Source organism: Lactuca saligna, chromosome 8, assembly GCF_052625555.1.
Source record: "Lactuca saligna cultivar CGN05327 chromosome 8, ASM5262555v1, whole genome shotgun sequence".
NCBI lineage: Eukaryota > Viridiplantae > Streptophyta > Magnoliopsida > Asterales > Asteraceae > Lactuca > Lactuca saligna.
This window is the reverse complement of record NC_136424.1, coordinates 117,860,422-117,878,465: the sequence shown is the minus strand read 5'-3', so window position 1 is coordinate 117,878,465 and position 18,044 is coordinate 117,860,422. Positions and strand designations below refer to the sequence as shown.

The window sequence follows — 18,044 nt, the reverse complement described above, 5'->3', positions numbered from 1 at the left end:
AGTACACTGGGCGTACTGGGGTGTACACTGCGCATACTCGCGCGCTTAATTAATACGCGTATTCATCCGGGTACGATGGGAGTACCCAAGGTTACGCCGGGCGTAACCGGCCCAGATGTAAAACCCTAATTTGTGGCCTCGCACTATAAAAGGAACATGTAGTCCCTTGCCCTAGCCACCATACACCCTTGAGAGAACCCTTGAAGGGCTGAGATTTGTGCTTTAGCTTGTGTGTGAATTTTTGAGCTTGAAGTTGTCTTTTCAAGGTGAAGAAGGAGAAGATGGAGCCATTATTGGAGCTAGAAGTTGAAGAACAAGTGTAGATCCGAGTTCTACAGTGGTTGGAGATCCTTCCTGAGGTAAAAAACTCAAATCTTTCCTTGTTCTTCATAAGTTTTGCTTGTTGGACCATTTTTAGGGTTTTTGGTTCAAAGTTGGAGACTTTATGTGCAAAGAGTCTCCATAAGCTTAGATCTGGCCTTTTCTAGTGTAATATATGTTGAGGAGTCATAAAAATCGAGTCTTGGACATGGATCTTATGGCATGCATGAGTTATAGTCTCATTATGGAAAGAGGAAAGGTGTTTTGAGCATAAAGTGACCTTTACAGCCATGCAAAGGCTTAAAGGTTCCAACTTTATGGTTTAAGGCATATTAGAGGGGTCAGATCTGAAGTTTGGATGCAACCGTTTAAGACCTGAATATACTGAACAAAGAAACTGGGCATTACGTTGGGCGTAATGCCAGTACGCGCCGCGTAAGGGGTTGCGTACCCCGTTTCTGGAATGCAAGAGTACGCCCCGCATACAGAAGCTGGTACGCCGCGCGTACTGCTTGTTGTTGACTTTTGTTGACTTTTAGGGTTTTAGTCAACATGTGGACTTTTTGGTCAGAGAGGGGTAAAATGGCCTTTTACCCTTCTGAGGAATTTTAGAAGGAATATAGTATAGCCTTGAGAGTCGTTAATGATTTAGAATGATTATTTGATGTGATTAGGCAAGGATAGGTCGAGGTTACGAGATTCAGAAATATCGAGAACGAGTGACTTAGACATCATACGAGGTGAATCTTCTCACTATATTGTACCTAGAAGGGTACCTATGTGTGACCGAAAGGTCTGGTATGCTATAAGATATATGCATTGTATGTTATAAGTTGCATGTTTTGTATGCGATATGTATGTTATGCTTAATTTGGGCCGGAAGGCATTATGTTATGGGCTGGAAGGCATTATGATGTAGACCGGAAGGTCAAGGAATTATGGACCGAAAGGTCAACACGGGTGGGACTGGAAGGTTTACTGGGTCGGGACGGAAGTCCCCTGAGACACATGGACCGGAAGGTCATGGCCTGGAAGGGCATATGTGTGTAAGTGGTATCTTGGGGAACTCACTAAGCATTTATGCTTACAGTTGTTGTGTTATGTATTTCAGGAACTAGCATGGACCGTGGGAAGGGGTCGGCATGACTCGTACACACACACACACGCAGGCGGATTTGGATTTATTTGATCTTGGGATTTGACATGTTTTGTATTATGACTATGATACATTGGATTTTTTTATGGTTTGATTTGGATGAAATTATGTTTTTAAGAAATGAAAATTTTGTTTTGAAAAATAACGTTGTTACAAGTTGGTATCAGAGCCTCGGTTTGAGGGACTCGGATGCACCTTTGGGGGTATCTGAACTAAAACTGAGGATTTGAGAAATTTTCAACAATAAAAACTAAATTTTCTAAAAGAGTGAAGAGTTTTGAAACAAACGGAGCAGAACAGTGTGTACGGTCAACCAGCGCCTGAACGATGAATCCCCAAAATACCCTTGCAATATGTGTTATGAGATATGCTATGTTATGTTATGCATGTTAGAGTGGGCTAGGTATTCATATTAGGACTAGAGTGGCCTGATTTGTGATGCCTTAGCCTAGGAGAATCCTGCTGCTATGAGAGGCCTTGAGAGAGAGTAGGTAGTCAATGCATAGCGAGAATAGAGTACTTGCGATCCGGAATCCAAGGAGGAAGACTTGGGGTGAATGCTGATGCGGTGTAGTCAGTATTATAGGGCCCGTACTACTGAAGACACCAGTTCAGTGAGCAGCCCAGGTAAGAATCCTTTGGGTATTGGAGGATGAGTAGGGTTGCGTTATCGAGTGCGAGTATGCTCGATCGAGTCTCTAATATTTTTATGTTGTATTTCAGAGGCATCATGGTTGGGACACGACACACACCTGAGAGCAGTGGGGTCAGTGACGAGGAGATCTGTAGATTGATTCATGAGGTGGTGGTTGCTGCCATCCGGGCTGAGATTCCAGAGATGTTTGGGGACATCAAGACCACGCTGATTGAGACCTTTGATGAGCGGTATGCAGCGGTGACTGAGGCTGCAGCTGCTGCATCTACCGCAGCTATTGTTGCTGCCAGACCTCAGGGAAGTGACTCGTTGTTGTTTCGGGAGTTCAACAACACGAAGCCACCCGAGTTCTATGGGACGCAGGACCCAATAGCGGTGATGAGGTGGATCTATGACATTGAGGGATGTTTCTATACGTGTTCTTGTCCAGATGCGGTTCGCTTTGAACCAGCTTCGCTTGGGAGCAAAGGATTGGTGGAAGTTCGTGACGGCGAGCTTCACTCTGGCAGAGATTTCTGAGGTGACCTGGGAGAGGTTCACCGCCATGTTCAGGGATGAGTATGTTCCCCCAGTAGAGAGGGAATGATTGGTTCAGGAGTTCTTGACCCTCAAGCAGGGTAATGATTCGGTTACTGTGGTTACCCAGAAGTTTCATGAGAGGGCGATGTTCTGCCCTGAGCAGGTGTCGACTGAGCAGGCACGGATGAGCCGGTATTTGGGCATTTTGAGGAGGGACATTCGAGAGTTCGTGTCGAACTCGACATACCGTACATTTTCTGAGCTTCAAGCAAATTCCTGGAAGTGGGAAATCGAGTTGGAGAGTCAGTCCAGGGAGGAGGCCGAGTCTCAGAGGATGGATTGGTGGCCGGCTCAGTCTCAGCCGACAGCCAAGCGGGCCAAGCCCGCTGATTCAAGGATTGGAGGCCAGAAGGGCCGCACTTGTGGGAAGTGCGGCAAGGGTCATAAGGGAGCTTGTCGATCGGGTGCTTGCTACGAATGTGGCAAGGAGGGGCATATCGCCAAGGATTGCCCCCAAAGGATTTATGGTTTGCTTTCGTTGCAACCAGACTGGCCATCGGAAGGCCGAGTGTCCGCAGTTGCATCAGGGGACAACACACGGATCTGCACCTGCTAGTAGGGTTACTGAGGTTCGATCGGTAAAGGTTGAGGCTATGAAGGCTCGTGGGAGAGCTTTCCAGTTGACAGCGGAGGAGGTCCGCACAGCACTCGACGTTGTGGCCGGTATGTATTCTGCTCTCTATTTATTTAAATCTGAGATATTATGCTTATATTATGTTATGCGTAGGTACTTTTCTTGTGAATTTTGTGCCTGCCTTAGTGTTATTTGACTCGGGAGCGAGTCGGTCTTTTGTGTCGTTAGCCTTCAGTCGTCATATCAGTATTTTTCGAGAGGCCATGAGTCGACCTCTGCGAGTTTCTATAGCTAACGAGCGAGTAGTGTATGCCACGGATGTGATTCGCGGATGTATCCTTGAGATCTTCAGTGTGGAGTTCCCGATAGATCTGGTCCCGATTGCGATGGGGATGTGTGTGTTATAGTGGGCATGGATTGGTTGAGCCAATTTGGAGCTTTTATAGATTGAGAGCGTTAGTTGGTGACGATACGAAACCCTAGTGGGGGAGTACTTACGTTGTACGGTGAGGGTACCCATCCTGATTCAACATTTTGTTCAGCTGCTAGGGCGAGGCAGAGTTTACAGCAGGATTGTATGGGATTTGTGGCTTATGTGATGGACACACGAGTGGCCACTGGGAGGCCAAGTTCGACTGATGAGGTCCCAATTGTGCGGGAGTTCCCTGACGTTTTCCCCGAGGAGTTGTCGGGTGTGCCTCCCGAGAGGCAACTGGAGTTTCGTATCGACTTGGTACCCGGGGCGGCACCTATTGCCAAGGCACCCTATCGCCTTGCACTATCCGAGATGCATGAATTATCCTCGCAGCTTCAGGAGTTGTTGGGAATGGGGTTTATCAGACCGAGTAGCTCACCTTGGGGAGCGCCGATCCTTTTTGTCAAGAAGAAGGATGGTTCACACCGGATGTGTATTGATTACCGGGAGTTGAACAAGCTGACGGTCAAGAACTGTTATCCGTTACCAAGGATCGACGATTTGTTCGATCAGTTGCAGGGAGTGTCTTGGGTCTCCAAGATAGACTTGAGGTCGGGTTATCATCAGATGAGGGTTCGGGATGAAGATATCCAGAAGACCGCGTTCAGAACTCATTATGGGCATTACGAGTTTGTGGTGATGCCTTTTGGGCTCAGCAATGCACCAGCCGCGTTCATGGATCTCATGAATAGGGTGTGCAGACCGATGTTGGATTGATCAGTGATTGTTTTCATCGATGATATATTGGTATATTCAAAATCCAGAGAGCAGAAAAAGGACCATTTGAGGGAAATCCTCGGAGTTCTGAGATCGGAGAGGCTTTACGCCAAATTCTACAAGTGTGATTTTTGGTTACGGGAGGTCCAGTTCCTAGAGCATCTCGTTAACCAATAGGGAATATTGGTCGATCCGGCCAAGATTGAGGTTGTGATGAGTTGGGAAGTGCCGAGGTCACCTTCTGAGATCAGGAGTTTCTTAGGGTTGGCAGGCTACTATCGGAGATTTATCAAGGATTTCTCCAAGATCGTCGTGCCACTTACCAAGTTGACCCAGAAAGGTGTTGCATTTTCTTGGGGTCCGGAGCAGCAGACCTCGTTCAAGACACTTCGCCAGAAATTATGCGAAGCCTCAGTGTTAGCCCTTCCGGAAGGGATGGAGGATTTCGTGGTATATTGTGATGCATCGATATCTGGATTAGGAGCGGTGCTTATGCAGAGGGGGCATGTGATAGCATATGCATCGAGGCAGCTTAAGCCTCATGAGTCGAGGTATCCCACTCATGAACTGGAAGTGGGAGTGGTAGTGTTCGCCCTCAAGACTTGGTGCCACTATTTGTATGGGGTTTGGTGTACGATATACACGGACCACAAGAGCTTGAAGTATTTGATGGATCAGCCCAACTTGAATATGCACCAGAGGAGATGGTTGGATGTAGTAAAGGATTGTGATTGTGAGATCCTGTACCACCTGGGCAAGGCTAATGTGGTTGCCGATGCCTTGAGCTGTAGGGCGGAGGGCGCCCCGATTCGAGATATTTGCATGAGATTGACAGTGATGAATCCGGTATGCGACGCCATTCGAAGGGCCCAGGCGGAGGCCGTGAGACCGGAGAACCGCAAGAGAGAGCGAGTGATCGGGCAGGTATCGAAGTTTGTTACCGATAGTCGAGGACTTATGACCTTCTAGGGTCGGGTTTGGGTACCGTTTGTGGGCGGAATGCGTACCGTCTTGATGGAGGAGGCACATAAATCGAAGTTCTCGATCCACCCCGGGGCCACTAAGATGTATTTGGACCTGAAGAAGTAGTATTGGTGGCCCTGTATGAAGAGGGATGTTGCATGGTTCGTGGAGAGGTGCTTGACCTGTCGCAAGGTTAAGGCCGAGCACCAACGCCCGCATGGTAAGTTACAGCCGTTAGAGATTCCCGAGTGGAAGTGGGAACATATCACCATGGATTTTATCACCAAATTACCGAGGACTTCCAGGGGTGTTGATGCGATTTGGGTGATTGTGGACCGGTTGACGAAGAGCGCTCACTTTCTTGCTATCAGGGAGAGCTCTTCTGCTGAAAAGTTAGCAGAGTTATACGTGAGGGAGGTGTTATCGCGGCATGGAGTTCCGATCTCGATTGTTTCAGACCGAGATGTGCGTTTTACTCCTAGATTTTGGAAGAAGTTTCACGAGGAGTTGGGTACGAGGCTGCATTTCAGTACCGCATACCACCCACAGACCGACGGGTAGAACGAGCGAACTATTCAGACACTTGAGGAGATGCTTCGGGCATGTGTATTGGATTTCGGTGGAAGTTGGGACACGTATTTTCCCTTGGCTGAGTTTTCCTATAACAACAGCCATCACTCGAGCATTGTTATGCCACCTTTTGAGCTGTTGTATGGAAGGGGGTGTCGTACCCCCATTTGCTGGGGCGAGGTAGGGCAGCGTGTGATGGGTAGCAAAGAGATAGTTCTTCAGACGACAGATCGGATACAGCAGGTCCGGCAGATGTTATTGACCTCTCAGAGTCGCCAGAAGAGTTACGCGGATAGGCGACGATCCAAACTCGAATTTCAAGTCGGTGATTTCGTGCTCCTGAAGGTATCTCCTTGGAAAGGAGTGATCCGATTCAGGAAAAGGGGCAAGCTGGGACCCCAGTATATTGGTCCGTTTAGAGTGATCACGAGGGTGGGCAAGGTAGCGTATCGCTTGGAGCTACCTGCGGAGTTGGACCAGATTCATGATACCTTCCACGTGTAGCAGCTGAGGAAGTGTATTGTCGATGAGTCGGTAGTGGTACCATTAGAGGATATCCAGGTGGACGCAAGCCTGAATTACATTGAGAAACCAATTGCGATTCGGGATCGGAAGATCAAGGTTCTAAGGAACAAGAAGATACTGTTGGTGCAGGTTCAGTGGCAGCATCGGAAGGGGTCCGAGCTGACGTGGGAGTCAGAGTCAGAAATGCAGGAGCAACATCCGAAATTGTTCTCGGTATAAGACTTCGAGGGAGAAGTCTGGTTCTAGTGGGGGAGAGTTGTAACAGCCCGAAATCCAAGTTAGCTTTATGGCCCTTCTATTTTGGGGAGTTGGCATTTTAGTCCCTTGAAGTTGAAAAGATGAATTGGTGAGTACACTGGGCATACTGGGGTGTACGCCGCGCGTACTCGCGTGCTTAATTTATACGCGTGTTCATCCGGGTACGCTGCGCATACCCAAGGTTACACCGGGCGTAACTGGCCCAAATGTAAAACCTTAATTTGTGGCCTTGCACTATAAAAGGAACATGTAGTCCCTTTCCCTAGCCACCATACACCCTTGAGAGAACCCTTGAAGAGCTGAGATTCGTGCTTTAGCTTGTGTGTGAGTTTTTGAGCTTGAAGTTGTCTTTTCAAGGTGAAGAAGGAGAAGATGGAGCCATTGTTGGAGCTAGAAGTTGAAGAATAAGTGTAGATCCGAGTTCTACAGTGGTTGGAGATCCTTCCTGAGGTGAAAAGCTCAAAGCTTTCCTTGTTCTTCATAAGTTTTGCTTGTTGGACCATTTTTAGGGTTTTTGGTTCAAAGTTGGAGACTTTATGTGCAAAGAGTCTCCATAAGCTTAGATCTGACCTTTTCTAGTGTAATATGTGTTGAGGAGTCATAAAAACCGAGTCTTAGACGTGGATCTTGTGGCATGCATGAGTTATAGTCTCATTATGGAAAGAGGAAAGGTGCTTTAAGCACAAAGTGACCTTTACAGCCATGCAAAGGCTTAAAGGTTCCAACTTTATGGTTTAAGGCATATTAGAAGGGTCAGATCTGAAGTTTGGATGCATGAGTTGTAGTCCCTCGCCCTAGCAACCATACACCCTTGAGAGAACCCTTGAAGAGCTGAGATTCGTGCTTTAGCTTGTGTGTGAGTTTTTGAGCTTGAAGTTGTCTTTTCAAGGTAAAGAAGGAGAAGAAGGAGCCATTGTTAGAGCTAGAAGTTGAAGAACAAGTGTAGATCCGAGTTCTACAGTGGTTGGAGATCCTTCCTGTCGTAAAAAGCTCAAAGCTTTCCTTGTTCTTCATAAGTTTTGCTTGTTGGACCATTTTTAAGGTTTTTGGTTTAAAGTTGGGGACTTTATGTGTAAAGAGTCTCCATAAGCTTAGATCTGACCTTTTCTAGTGTAATATGTGTTGAGGAGTCATAAAAATCAAGTCTTGGATGTGGATCTTGTGGCATGCATGAGTTATAGTCTCATTATGGAAAGAGGAAAGGTGTTTTGAGCACAAAGTGACCTTTACAACCATGCAAAGGCTTAAAGGTTCCAACTTTATGGCTTAAGGCATATTAGAGGGGTCAGATCGGAAGTTTGGATGCAAGTCTTAACCGTTTAAGACCTGAATGTGTTGAACAAAGAAACTAGGCATTTCACTAGGCGTAATCCCAGTACGCGCTGCGTAAGGGGTTGCGTACCCTGTTTCTGGAATGCAAGAGTATGCCCGGTGTACAGAAGCTGGTACGCCCCGCGTACTGCTTACCCTTGACTTTTGTTGACTTTTAGGGTTTTAGTCAACATGTGGACTTTTAGGTCAGAGAGGGGTAAAATGGTCTTTTACCCTTCTGAGGAATTTTAGAGGGAATATAGTATAGCCTTGAGATTCGTTAATGATTTAAAATGATTATTTGATGTGATTAGGCGAGGATAGGTCGAGGTTACGAGATTCAGAAATATCGAGCACGAGAGACTTAGACATCATACGAGGTGAGTCTTCTCACTATACTGTACCTGGAAGGGTACCTATGTGTGACCGGAAGGTCTGGTATGCTATAAGATATATGCATTGTATGTTATAAGTTGCCTGTTTTGTATGCGATATGTATGCTACGCTTGATTTGGGCCGGAAGGCATTATGTTATTGGCCAGAAGGCATTATGTTATTGGCCGGAAGGCATTATGATGTACATCGGAAGGTCAAGGAATTATGGACCGGAAGGTCGACATGGGTGGGACCGCAAGGTTTACTGGGTCGGGATGGAAGTCCCCTGAGACACATGGACCACAAGATCATGGCTTGGAAGAGCGTATGTGTGTAAGTGGTATCTTGGGGAACTCACTAAGCATTTATGCTTACAGTTGTTGTGCTATGTGTTTCAGGTACTAGCGAGGACTGTGGGAAGGCGCCGAAATGACTCGTACACACACACGCAGGCGGATTTGGATTTATTTGATCTTGGGATTTGACATGTTTTGTATTATGATTATGATACACTGGATTTTTTTATGGTTTGATTTGGATAAAATTATGTTTTTAAGAAATGAAAATTTTTTTTTGAAAATTACGTTGTTACATTACTCTTAAAACACCCTTCAAACCCCTTGTGGTTTTTTTTTTCCGAGTCCACTCCCTAGTTATACTAGTTGATGTTATTCTAAATGCCAAAATCTGCAGCTACAACACAAAGATTTTTAAAACCCAAAGTACATGCCAAACCTAAGTGAAACTCTTAATAGTCAAAATCATGTCTGCTACAGCACTGGAACAATCCTCTATACGGACACCTCCTTGAAACCCAAAAGTCTATTCTTTATCGAGAAATACACAACTTGACAAAGAACAAATACCAAATCATCACGACTAATGGATATCGAGAAGAGTTGACTCATCGTCCATAACATGAAAACTCTAAGATCATGTTTGTCTTCCAGGAAGACAAGTTCACCTTCATACATCAATCATGCTGACCAAAAGCTCATACATCTGATCCAACCAAGACCTCCTTGATCTTACGCCATCCCATTGATAAGTGAAGAACAAAATCCACTACTAACTGTTGAAGTTGACAACCTCTCATATACATGTAAGGGTGAAATATAAACAAGCAAGTGCTAAACTAGCCCACACATCCACTCGGCTCTAAACCTCCTTTGTCTAAACATGGAAATAACTAAACAAAACAATAACATGTCTGATCATCCTATCCCAAATTCATAAAACATGAACAAAATACCTTAATTACACACCTGACTTAATGATAAGTCGTGACTAACAAACTGCTTAAGTGCATAACCATCTGCTAAAACATCCAAGATACTTATAACCACCTACATCTCTGGTAGCTGAACTCACATGAAACCTTATCATAAAACGAACACGGATCCACAAGGAAGAAACCCAATAACGACTACTAATATACAACCATGACTTTTCCAATAAGTCAACATCCTATAACTTTCCAACCCAACTTTTCGGTCACAAAGTCGCCAATAACAACATTATACTTCTCAAACACATGTGTATGCCACACAACTAACAAACCAATACATGGGTCTTCACTACACAACTGTTGGCCCAATGCACGTAAGTAAAATTATGATGGCTCACGACATGCTATGATTTCATCCAAACATCGAGATGAGAAGCTCACGGTTCCTCACTGTTCTTGTCATCACCCAACGAAGACTTACGACTAGCACTTAGTGGGCCTATATGCACACTGCCATCATCCATTTGACATGCAAGAACCCAATCAACATTCCACTCAACAATTACTATAACCACACGATCCATACCATTCTGAAACATGTAACCCTCCATAGTCGAGGATGCCACCGACATATCATCAGACTAACCATACCATAAGGTTGGACCAAGTATGTTCATAGTAATGACCCAATTTTCAAAAGAAATTTTTTCATTTTTGATTAACCAAAATACTTTCCACAAGCCATGAAATCCTAAATACAATTGTTTTCAAATTCATATCAAATACAATTTTATTTCAAATCATCAGAATGTCCCATAGAAACACCTGAGAGAGAGTGCACGCCGCACCATCAAGCCTTACCCTTACCCTTGGGCTCAGATGTACCTGAAACAAATCCACAAACTATAAGCTAATGCTTATTTAGTTCCCTAGAGCATACCCCACACACAATTCATATAACACATATCATATTAGTTATAAAAGCTACATATATCACATAATCCATGCATACAAACATATAAGGATGTCGTCGACTCCTCCCAGGGTCTTATACGTACTTGTCATAGAATCTCCCGCATGGTCTTTACCTAGGAATGCCATGGGCTCCCCCACATGGTATTATTTCCAACCGCCATGGGCTCCTCCCGGGGTCTTCCATGCAAATAACATGATAGTCAACTAGCGTATCATATATCACATAAATATCTATCATGTTTTCTACTTTTTAGTTATTTGTATTTAACTTTTGAACAAACAAAGTTTTGTAAACAATGTAAACATGAAATCATAATGTATGAATGTTTGTGTTGCTATGTTTCATTTATATTCAATTTTTATGATACTGTGTAATGACGTCATCCACCCTCGGACGTTTCCGTTGTTCCAGTTTGAGGGTGTGACATAGATTGTCTATGGGAATTAGACTTATCAATTGTATTGCTACAACATTTATTAGTATTTAGAAATGGAGATTTAAGTATTGGATAAACCCACACTCAGATAATTACTTCATGGATTGTATCACGAGTAATTCTGAGACAATAATATATTATATTCTTAAAACGGAGATACATGAGTTGTAATTTACAAGTCGGTTATGCATTAGTATTGCAAAAATGTGTCAGTAACATGATGTTATAAAACGCAGTATCATGTATGATTTAGTGAGTAAAGGATACAGCCATATAAGTCACAAAATATTCTTTTGCCCTAATAGGAAAAACAATATCTTTGGGCCCCTCGGTGATTTGGTGTTGACTTTATAGTGTTGGGCCTAGCTAGGACTAAACTGCTATGTTCACTTAGAAGTCTTTTGATGTCATCACAAATCAGAAATCGGGAAACAATATTTTGGATAATTAGATTGATTCTAATCCATTTGTCATGTCTATACAATATCTAGTAGAATGGAGATATAGTGGATCACTTATTTTATGGCCAATGTCTAGTCAGTTCAGAGTTCAACAATTGCTATGGAAGCACTATTTGCTATTTTAGTTTAAAAGTTATACTGCTAATTGTTGTTATAGACTTATCCAAGTGTGAGATTGTTGGATTAGGTGTCTAAGTCAATAACTGAATTAGTATATACTTGAATTATTAGCAAAGTCCTTTTGGGTTGTCCTCAGACCTAGTAATTGAATATGGTGACTTTTAGAGAGAGAGAGAGAGAGAGATTTATTGATTTATTATATGATTAATAAATAGCAATAAATGAATTTATTAATATGTTATGGAAATAATATATTAATTAGAAATAATATTGTTTAAGTAATAATTAATCAGAAATTAATTGGATTAATTAAAAGTATATGTTTATAACTATAATTGTTCAATGGCTGAACAAGAGGTACCAGAACCTTCCTCCCTTAGGATGGATGGTTTCTGGAGGGAATATTCTAGGGTTTCTAGAATATCCCTTATAGATAATTAAGGAGTAGATATTACATAATTTAAGATATTAATATAATATTCAAATTATGATTATCTAGGGTTTCCTAATCTCCACTATAAATAGACCTTAAGACCTACATTTTTCTGCCACTTGATTATTCCGAGGCATAGCCGATATTTTACTTCTCCGTTCTCCTCTCGTTAAACCTCCTTGTTGCTAAGGTTAGATGTGAACCATAAGAGACACAATAATTTTGGTGCTAGCTTCCAAGTAACTACTAGAACGATTGTGATTGATTATCTACTGGTATAATCAAAAGGTATGTAACCCTAAACTCTTTCGTTATTTTTTAAAATATTATGGTTCTTGTAGAGTTCTTGATGTTCAATTGGTTGTTCTATTTAATAGTGAAAATATAGATCCTTTAGGTTGATTGTGATCCTTTAGGTTGTATGGTAAGTTGTTATATATATATATATATATATATATATATATATATATATATATATATATATATATATATGTTTAATTTTGTTCTACATGAGCCACCACTAATTCTATTAATTTTAGTCATGCTTATTTCAAGGGAAACACCATAATTTACCTTCTCTATTATTACCTTAGAAGACAAGGTTATGAAATAAGTGTGAACTATTATTTGTCCATTCTTAGTGTATATATTGATTTGTTTGTTATCTATCACACATTTCCATAACTTACCATATTTTGGTTGCATTCTAATGGTAACATAATTTTGGTTGCATTCTAATGGTAACATATCATAGTCCAATTCGACCTCATGAATCCGATGGTAATAGATGGTATCACCATTAACGTATTATAATTCTTGGGTTATTACATCAATTTCATTGACTAAGAGTGTCTTTATGCCCACACACTCATTGTAATTAAATATGACATCCACGTAGCAATGTCCATGATACTTTGTAACAACCCTCCATGATGAACTTTTAGTGTAAATAAAAAAGGTATACTCCCTGTAAAATCAGGAGGGTAAATAAAAAAGGTATACCCCTTTGTAATATAAAAAAAGAATTTTAAGAAAAAAATAAAATCATGAAGCATCATTATTCACAAGTTTGTGTGTTTCAGCAATAGACTTATTATACACCTTTCTTATGATTTCCCTTCCATTCTTTGGACGAGTGTTCCACAAAGTCAATACAATTTCTCTGATTGAGCTTCATATAACTTCTTTACCGATTAATGTCTGAAAAACCTCTCTTATTTAGTGAAGAGACTATGATGAAGGCTCCATACATGTTATATGATGGTGGATAAGATTAAATGACAAATATACCCTCATGTGAAGCGCATGTAGGGTTGAGTAACGACTCAATTTAACTTGAAATATAATTTTCGATAGGATAATTGTTTGGAGTAGGTTGATGGCAGTTAGTCCCTATAGTTGATAATGTTTACGGTTACAAGTATTCTCACTTAGTAGATAATCTTCCACTAATGAGTTAATCCTTAAATTAATGAAAGTAGTAATGATTATGGATGATAAAATAGATGATAAACGCATTTATTGTAATTGTTGGTGATTTGTTATCATCAATGTTATTTAAGTGTAATGGGATTACTTTGTTGACTAAAAATGATCTTGATAAATATTAAACAAGTAAGGAAGGTGTGGAGTACACACTTGTTTAAGTTTGATCAAGTATCAAAGTACACTGTCATTTAAGGTCGAAACCCCTGAACGAACGGGGGTCCGGGGGCAGCGCCCCTGGGAGCGGGGTCCAAGGGGCGGCAGCCCCTGGCGGGGTCCAAGGGGCAGAGCCCCTGGCTGGGATCGAGCTGTTTTTTATTTGGGTTATATTGCTGTATTAAAAATGCATCAGAAAATCCAAATTTTGAATATTTGACCCGGTTTTGATTTTGCATTAATCCTTATACCAAACCCGGATTTATAACAGTTTTGACTGTTGAGAAAACTGTTATATGACAGTTTTGACAGTTTTTCAGACAATGAATGTATATAACCAATTTTAGTCAGTTTTCTGGTACTCACGAAAATTACACCATCTCATTCTCTCTTTCTTTCTCTTTGATTTTATCTGAGTCTTATCCAATTGAGGATTTGGGAGTACCACCCAAATACTTCGATTTGAAAGTGATTATCACGATTCTCAGATTTTCAAGTGCCACTAAACCATATTTCTAATAGTAATGTCATTTGGGATTTGGTTTTTAAGCCTAAGTATGTATTTGATATCGTATTTATCAACCTCGTTGAGTAGTTGTGTTTTAGTCGTATTTGGAAAACATCCTCCCAAGTAAAATATTTGATTTGTTTAAATGGAGCGATTTTTATAAAATCATAGGATTCTTCATATCCGCACTATGTTTTTGCAAAGATCATCGGAAGAAAATCTCTTGACCGAATTGAATTTCCTTGCCATTGAAATATGGCCATATGGGTTTATTTGAACAAAAAGTATGATGAATTTGTATATATTATGGGTTTATTTGAACAAAAAGTATGATGAATTTGTATGTATTCAAGTTGACGAATTGCCTCTATAAATTTCTTCATATTGTTCTTAATGAACCTAATTATTATGTGTATGACATTTTTAATTTATTCACCGAGTGTGTGCAAGGTTGGAGCTTGATAACGACCATGAAAATATATGAAATTGCTATCGGATGAAATCTAAAGGGAAAATGTTGATCTATAATTAGTGGATGATGGTGATAATAAGTTGGGAAATCGAGATAACGATGATATTTGAATGAGCTTATAGGAACAAAAACCAATTACAATGGATGGAAAAACAACAACAAAATGAAAAAAGATGGGTTAGTGTAGAAAACTTAGAGTAAAATTAGTATCATCACGGTTGTTTAGCGGTGATTAGTTGTTATAAATACTTTTAAAAAGTGAGTAGTCTCATGTAGGAGTATCACATGTTTCAACACGACATGAAATTAAAAAAAAAAAAAAAGTAAAATCAATAAGCTCAAAGTCCGATAACATGTAAAGTCAAAGTCATGAATACATAAGGTCAAAGTTGCATTCGTAGCACTCAAACCTTAACACCGTAGTCAGTAAAAAACGCAAAAACCTATAAATTATCCTTGTTAACCATGTTAGACCATATGCTTACAATAATCAATATCTTCATCAGTGCTTTTGCTTTAAGCCTTCATCTCGTATTCACATACAACCTATGTTCTCCGAGTTGGACAAGCAAAGAGTTATGCTTTCATTTCTTTGTTGAGATTGAAATCAAGTTCTTTAAAAAGGGGGTAGGTATAATGAACGCAGGCCAAGTCAAGAAAAGGACTTCCTTACTTTTAGTCTTAATTACTAGTAGTTTGAAGCGAAACCGGTTTTTTTTGGCACTCGGTTCCTTCGTCTTAAGTAAAGTTCAGTTGACTTTTTTGATTCGGAACTCATTCCGGTGTGGTTGGATTCTGTTCAACAGCCCAAGGACTTGGAGCGCATCTTTTGTTGTTAACCAACTATGACACGTGGTATCATGTATTTTCTTATTTCCTAAAGTATCAAGTTATAATAGTAACTTGTATTGCAACTAAGAAACAATTGGAGAACCTTTTTCAAAGTTAATGTAGATTTTTCAAAAAGTATTTACAAGCTTTTGTAATAACTTTTTTCATGGTGATTACATAAAATTTTCAACTAATATGGGTAATTTGGACGGGCTTTAGGGCTATGATCTTTTGGGCCCTTGAGCCTGAGGCCAGGGGCTAAGGGAATCGAACGGCTATCCGCTATTGTTCAACCTTTCGGTCTAACAAGTTACGATCAACGTAACTTTCGAGCATAGAAGCAGTCTAGAAAGATCGGAGCCTGGAGGCGAAAGGGGAAGTCTCTGTGTGGGAACGTTTGAAATCAATTCAATGGCGACCTTGGTGAAAGCGATTTTGAATCCGCAGAAAAATTGGTTCGCTGCTCTGCACAAGAAAACCATCGCCAATCGCCTTCGCAAATACGGTCAGTATCTAGGTTTTTGTTAATTTGTCGTGTGTACTCTTTCAGATTTGTAATTGTTGTGATTTTGGTTGGGGATTTTAGTATATTTTGATGTTTTGATGTGGCTCTGTGGTGGTATTGATGACAAATTAGGGTTGCGATATGACGATTTGTACGATCCGATGGAATCTCTTGATATAAAGGAAGCTCTTGCAAGACTGCCTCGTGAGATTGTTGATGCTAGAAACCAGCGAATCTTACGCGCTATGGATCTCTCCATGAAACACGAGTACCTTCCTAAAGATCTAGAGGTTCATTTCTGTTCATAATTAGTTGATTGTCGTGCATGAAATCGATTTTGTTTTGCTATTTACAACACAATTTTATCAATAGATCAGTTGTTTTATTTCTCTATATATTTTGAAACATCCAACAACTGTTTTGGGTAAATCGAACACAAGAGAAAAGTTCTGATTTTGATCTATTTTATTGATTGTTTCAGGCTCAACAGACGCCCTTTAGGAGCTATCTAACTGACATGCTAGCCCTGGTAAGTACTTTGCTAATTGATTGTATGCTTTTTATATAACCAGTTTAAGTATTCCCTACTCTAGGAGATCACAGGATTGATAAAGATGTTTAATTGAATTACTGAAAATTTTATGAAATGTTCTTCTGTGGTTTCTGCTTTATGACTTCTGCATATATATATATATATATATATATATATATATATATATATATATATATATATATATATATATTAATAAAAATAGGGTGTTTATGTTACCTCTTTATACTCTTTTGATTGTTGTCAAACCCTTAAAAGTGAGTTATTATACAGTATGAAAACATGGTTCTGTCAAACTTCTCTTTTGAAGACAATATTTGTAATTGTAAGGTGTGTACTCCTAAGGCATCACTTTTTTTCACACGTGGCTATAATTTAGAATGATCAACCTTTTAAAATCCAACTATGTTTATTGTCACCAATTTTTTCATGTTATTTTGTTTCATTATAAAAGCTGTGTGTTATAAGGTTTGATTGATTTTTGTTGATATGAACAAACTGTTATGTTTTGTTTTATTACAGGTAGAGAGGGAGAAAGCAGAACGTGAGGCCCTGGGAGCATTGCCTCTTCAGCAGCGTACTTTGCCTTAGTTTGTTTCTTTATTTTTTAAAATAAGTGGATCGTTAAAGGGAGTGAGACAACATTCCTTTTTATTTTGATTTTAACATTGTTGTTTTGGCAACAATAATAATTTTTCTTTATTGTTAATTCATGTTATACTGTATGTTGTTTGTGGTTGATATTTGTACGTCCTATACATGTGAGTTGACATGTAAACATTGTTACTTTCATTTTCTTTTTCCTACTATCGGTCTTCAGTTTATTCTTCGAATTATCCTGCATGGAAACCACTAAACGTAAAGCATGTTTGCGTACATATATATAATCATCATGGGCACCTAAACAATATTTTTTAAAATTACACATACACAACACTCCTTACCTTTCTCATAAATTGTTTCTTTTGTCTCAAAGGAGATTTGAACCCTTGATATATTGTTGATGAGCACCTTTCCATCTACTCCTCTTGATATGTTAGACTACAAGTGATATAACAACTTCAACTGATGATTAGCTCTAAATATGCACAAAATTAAATTGAAATTTGTGAATTTAATACATGTTTCATGCCTCTAAATAATCGACAAGGCACATGTGTCATAAGGAAACCATCAAATTATGTTGCGTTCTGTAAATTCAACCTCCAACAAATTAATAGGACACAAGTCACACAACCATTTAGGCTGCGGTGACTTGGTAAAGTATGTGAAAGATATGATGGACAATTTATTAACTAATGTTCAAATCTCGTCACTACTCAACCACTGTGGCCATGAATGTTTGTGTACAATGACTCCATGGTGTTGGGGGATAGTAGGGTGGCGGTGTAAATTTGGATTCAT

At 40.3% G+C, this 18,044-nt stretch overlaps 1 protein-coding gene across 1 annotated transcript; it reads left to right on the top strand.

The window, feature by feature from the left end:
• The first annotated feature begins 15,893 nt into the window (after positions 1 to 15,893).
• On the top strand, positions 15,894 to 17,365 carry LOC145012876 (cytochrome b-c1 complex subunit 7-2, mitochondrial-like). Its single transcript, XM_078971675.1, has 4 exons — positions 15,894 to 16,090; positions 16,223 to 16,380; positions 16,572 to 16,619; positions 17,163 to 17,365. The coding sequence occupies exons 1-4, from the start codon at positions 15,997 to 15,999 to the stop codon at positions 17,229 to 17,231; spliced, it is 369 nt and encodes a 122-aa protein (XP_078827801.1). The 5' UTR covers positions 15,894 to 15,996; the 3' UTR covers positions 17,232 to 17,365.
• The last annotated feature ends 679 nt before the right edge of the window (positions 17,366 to 18,044 follow it).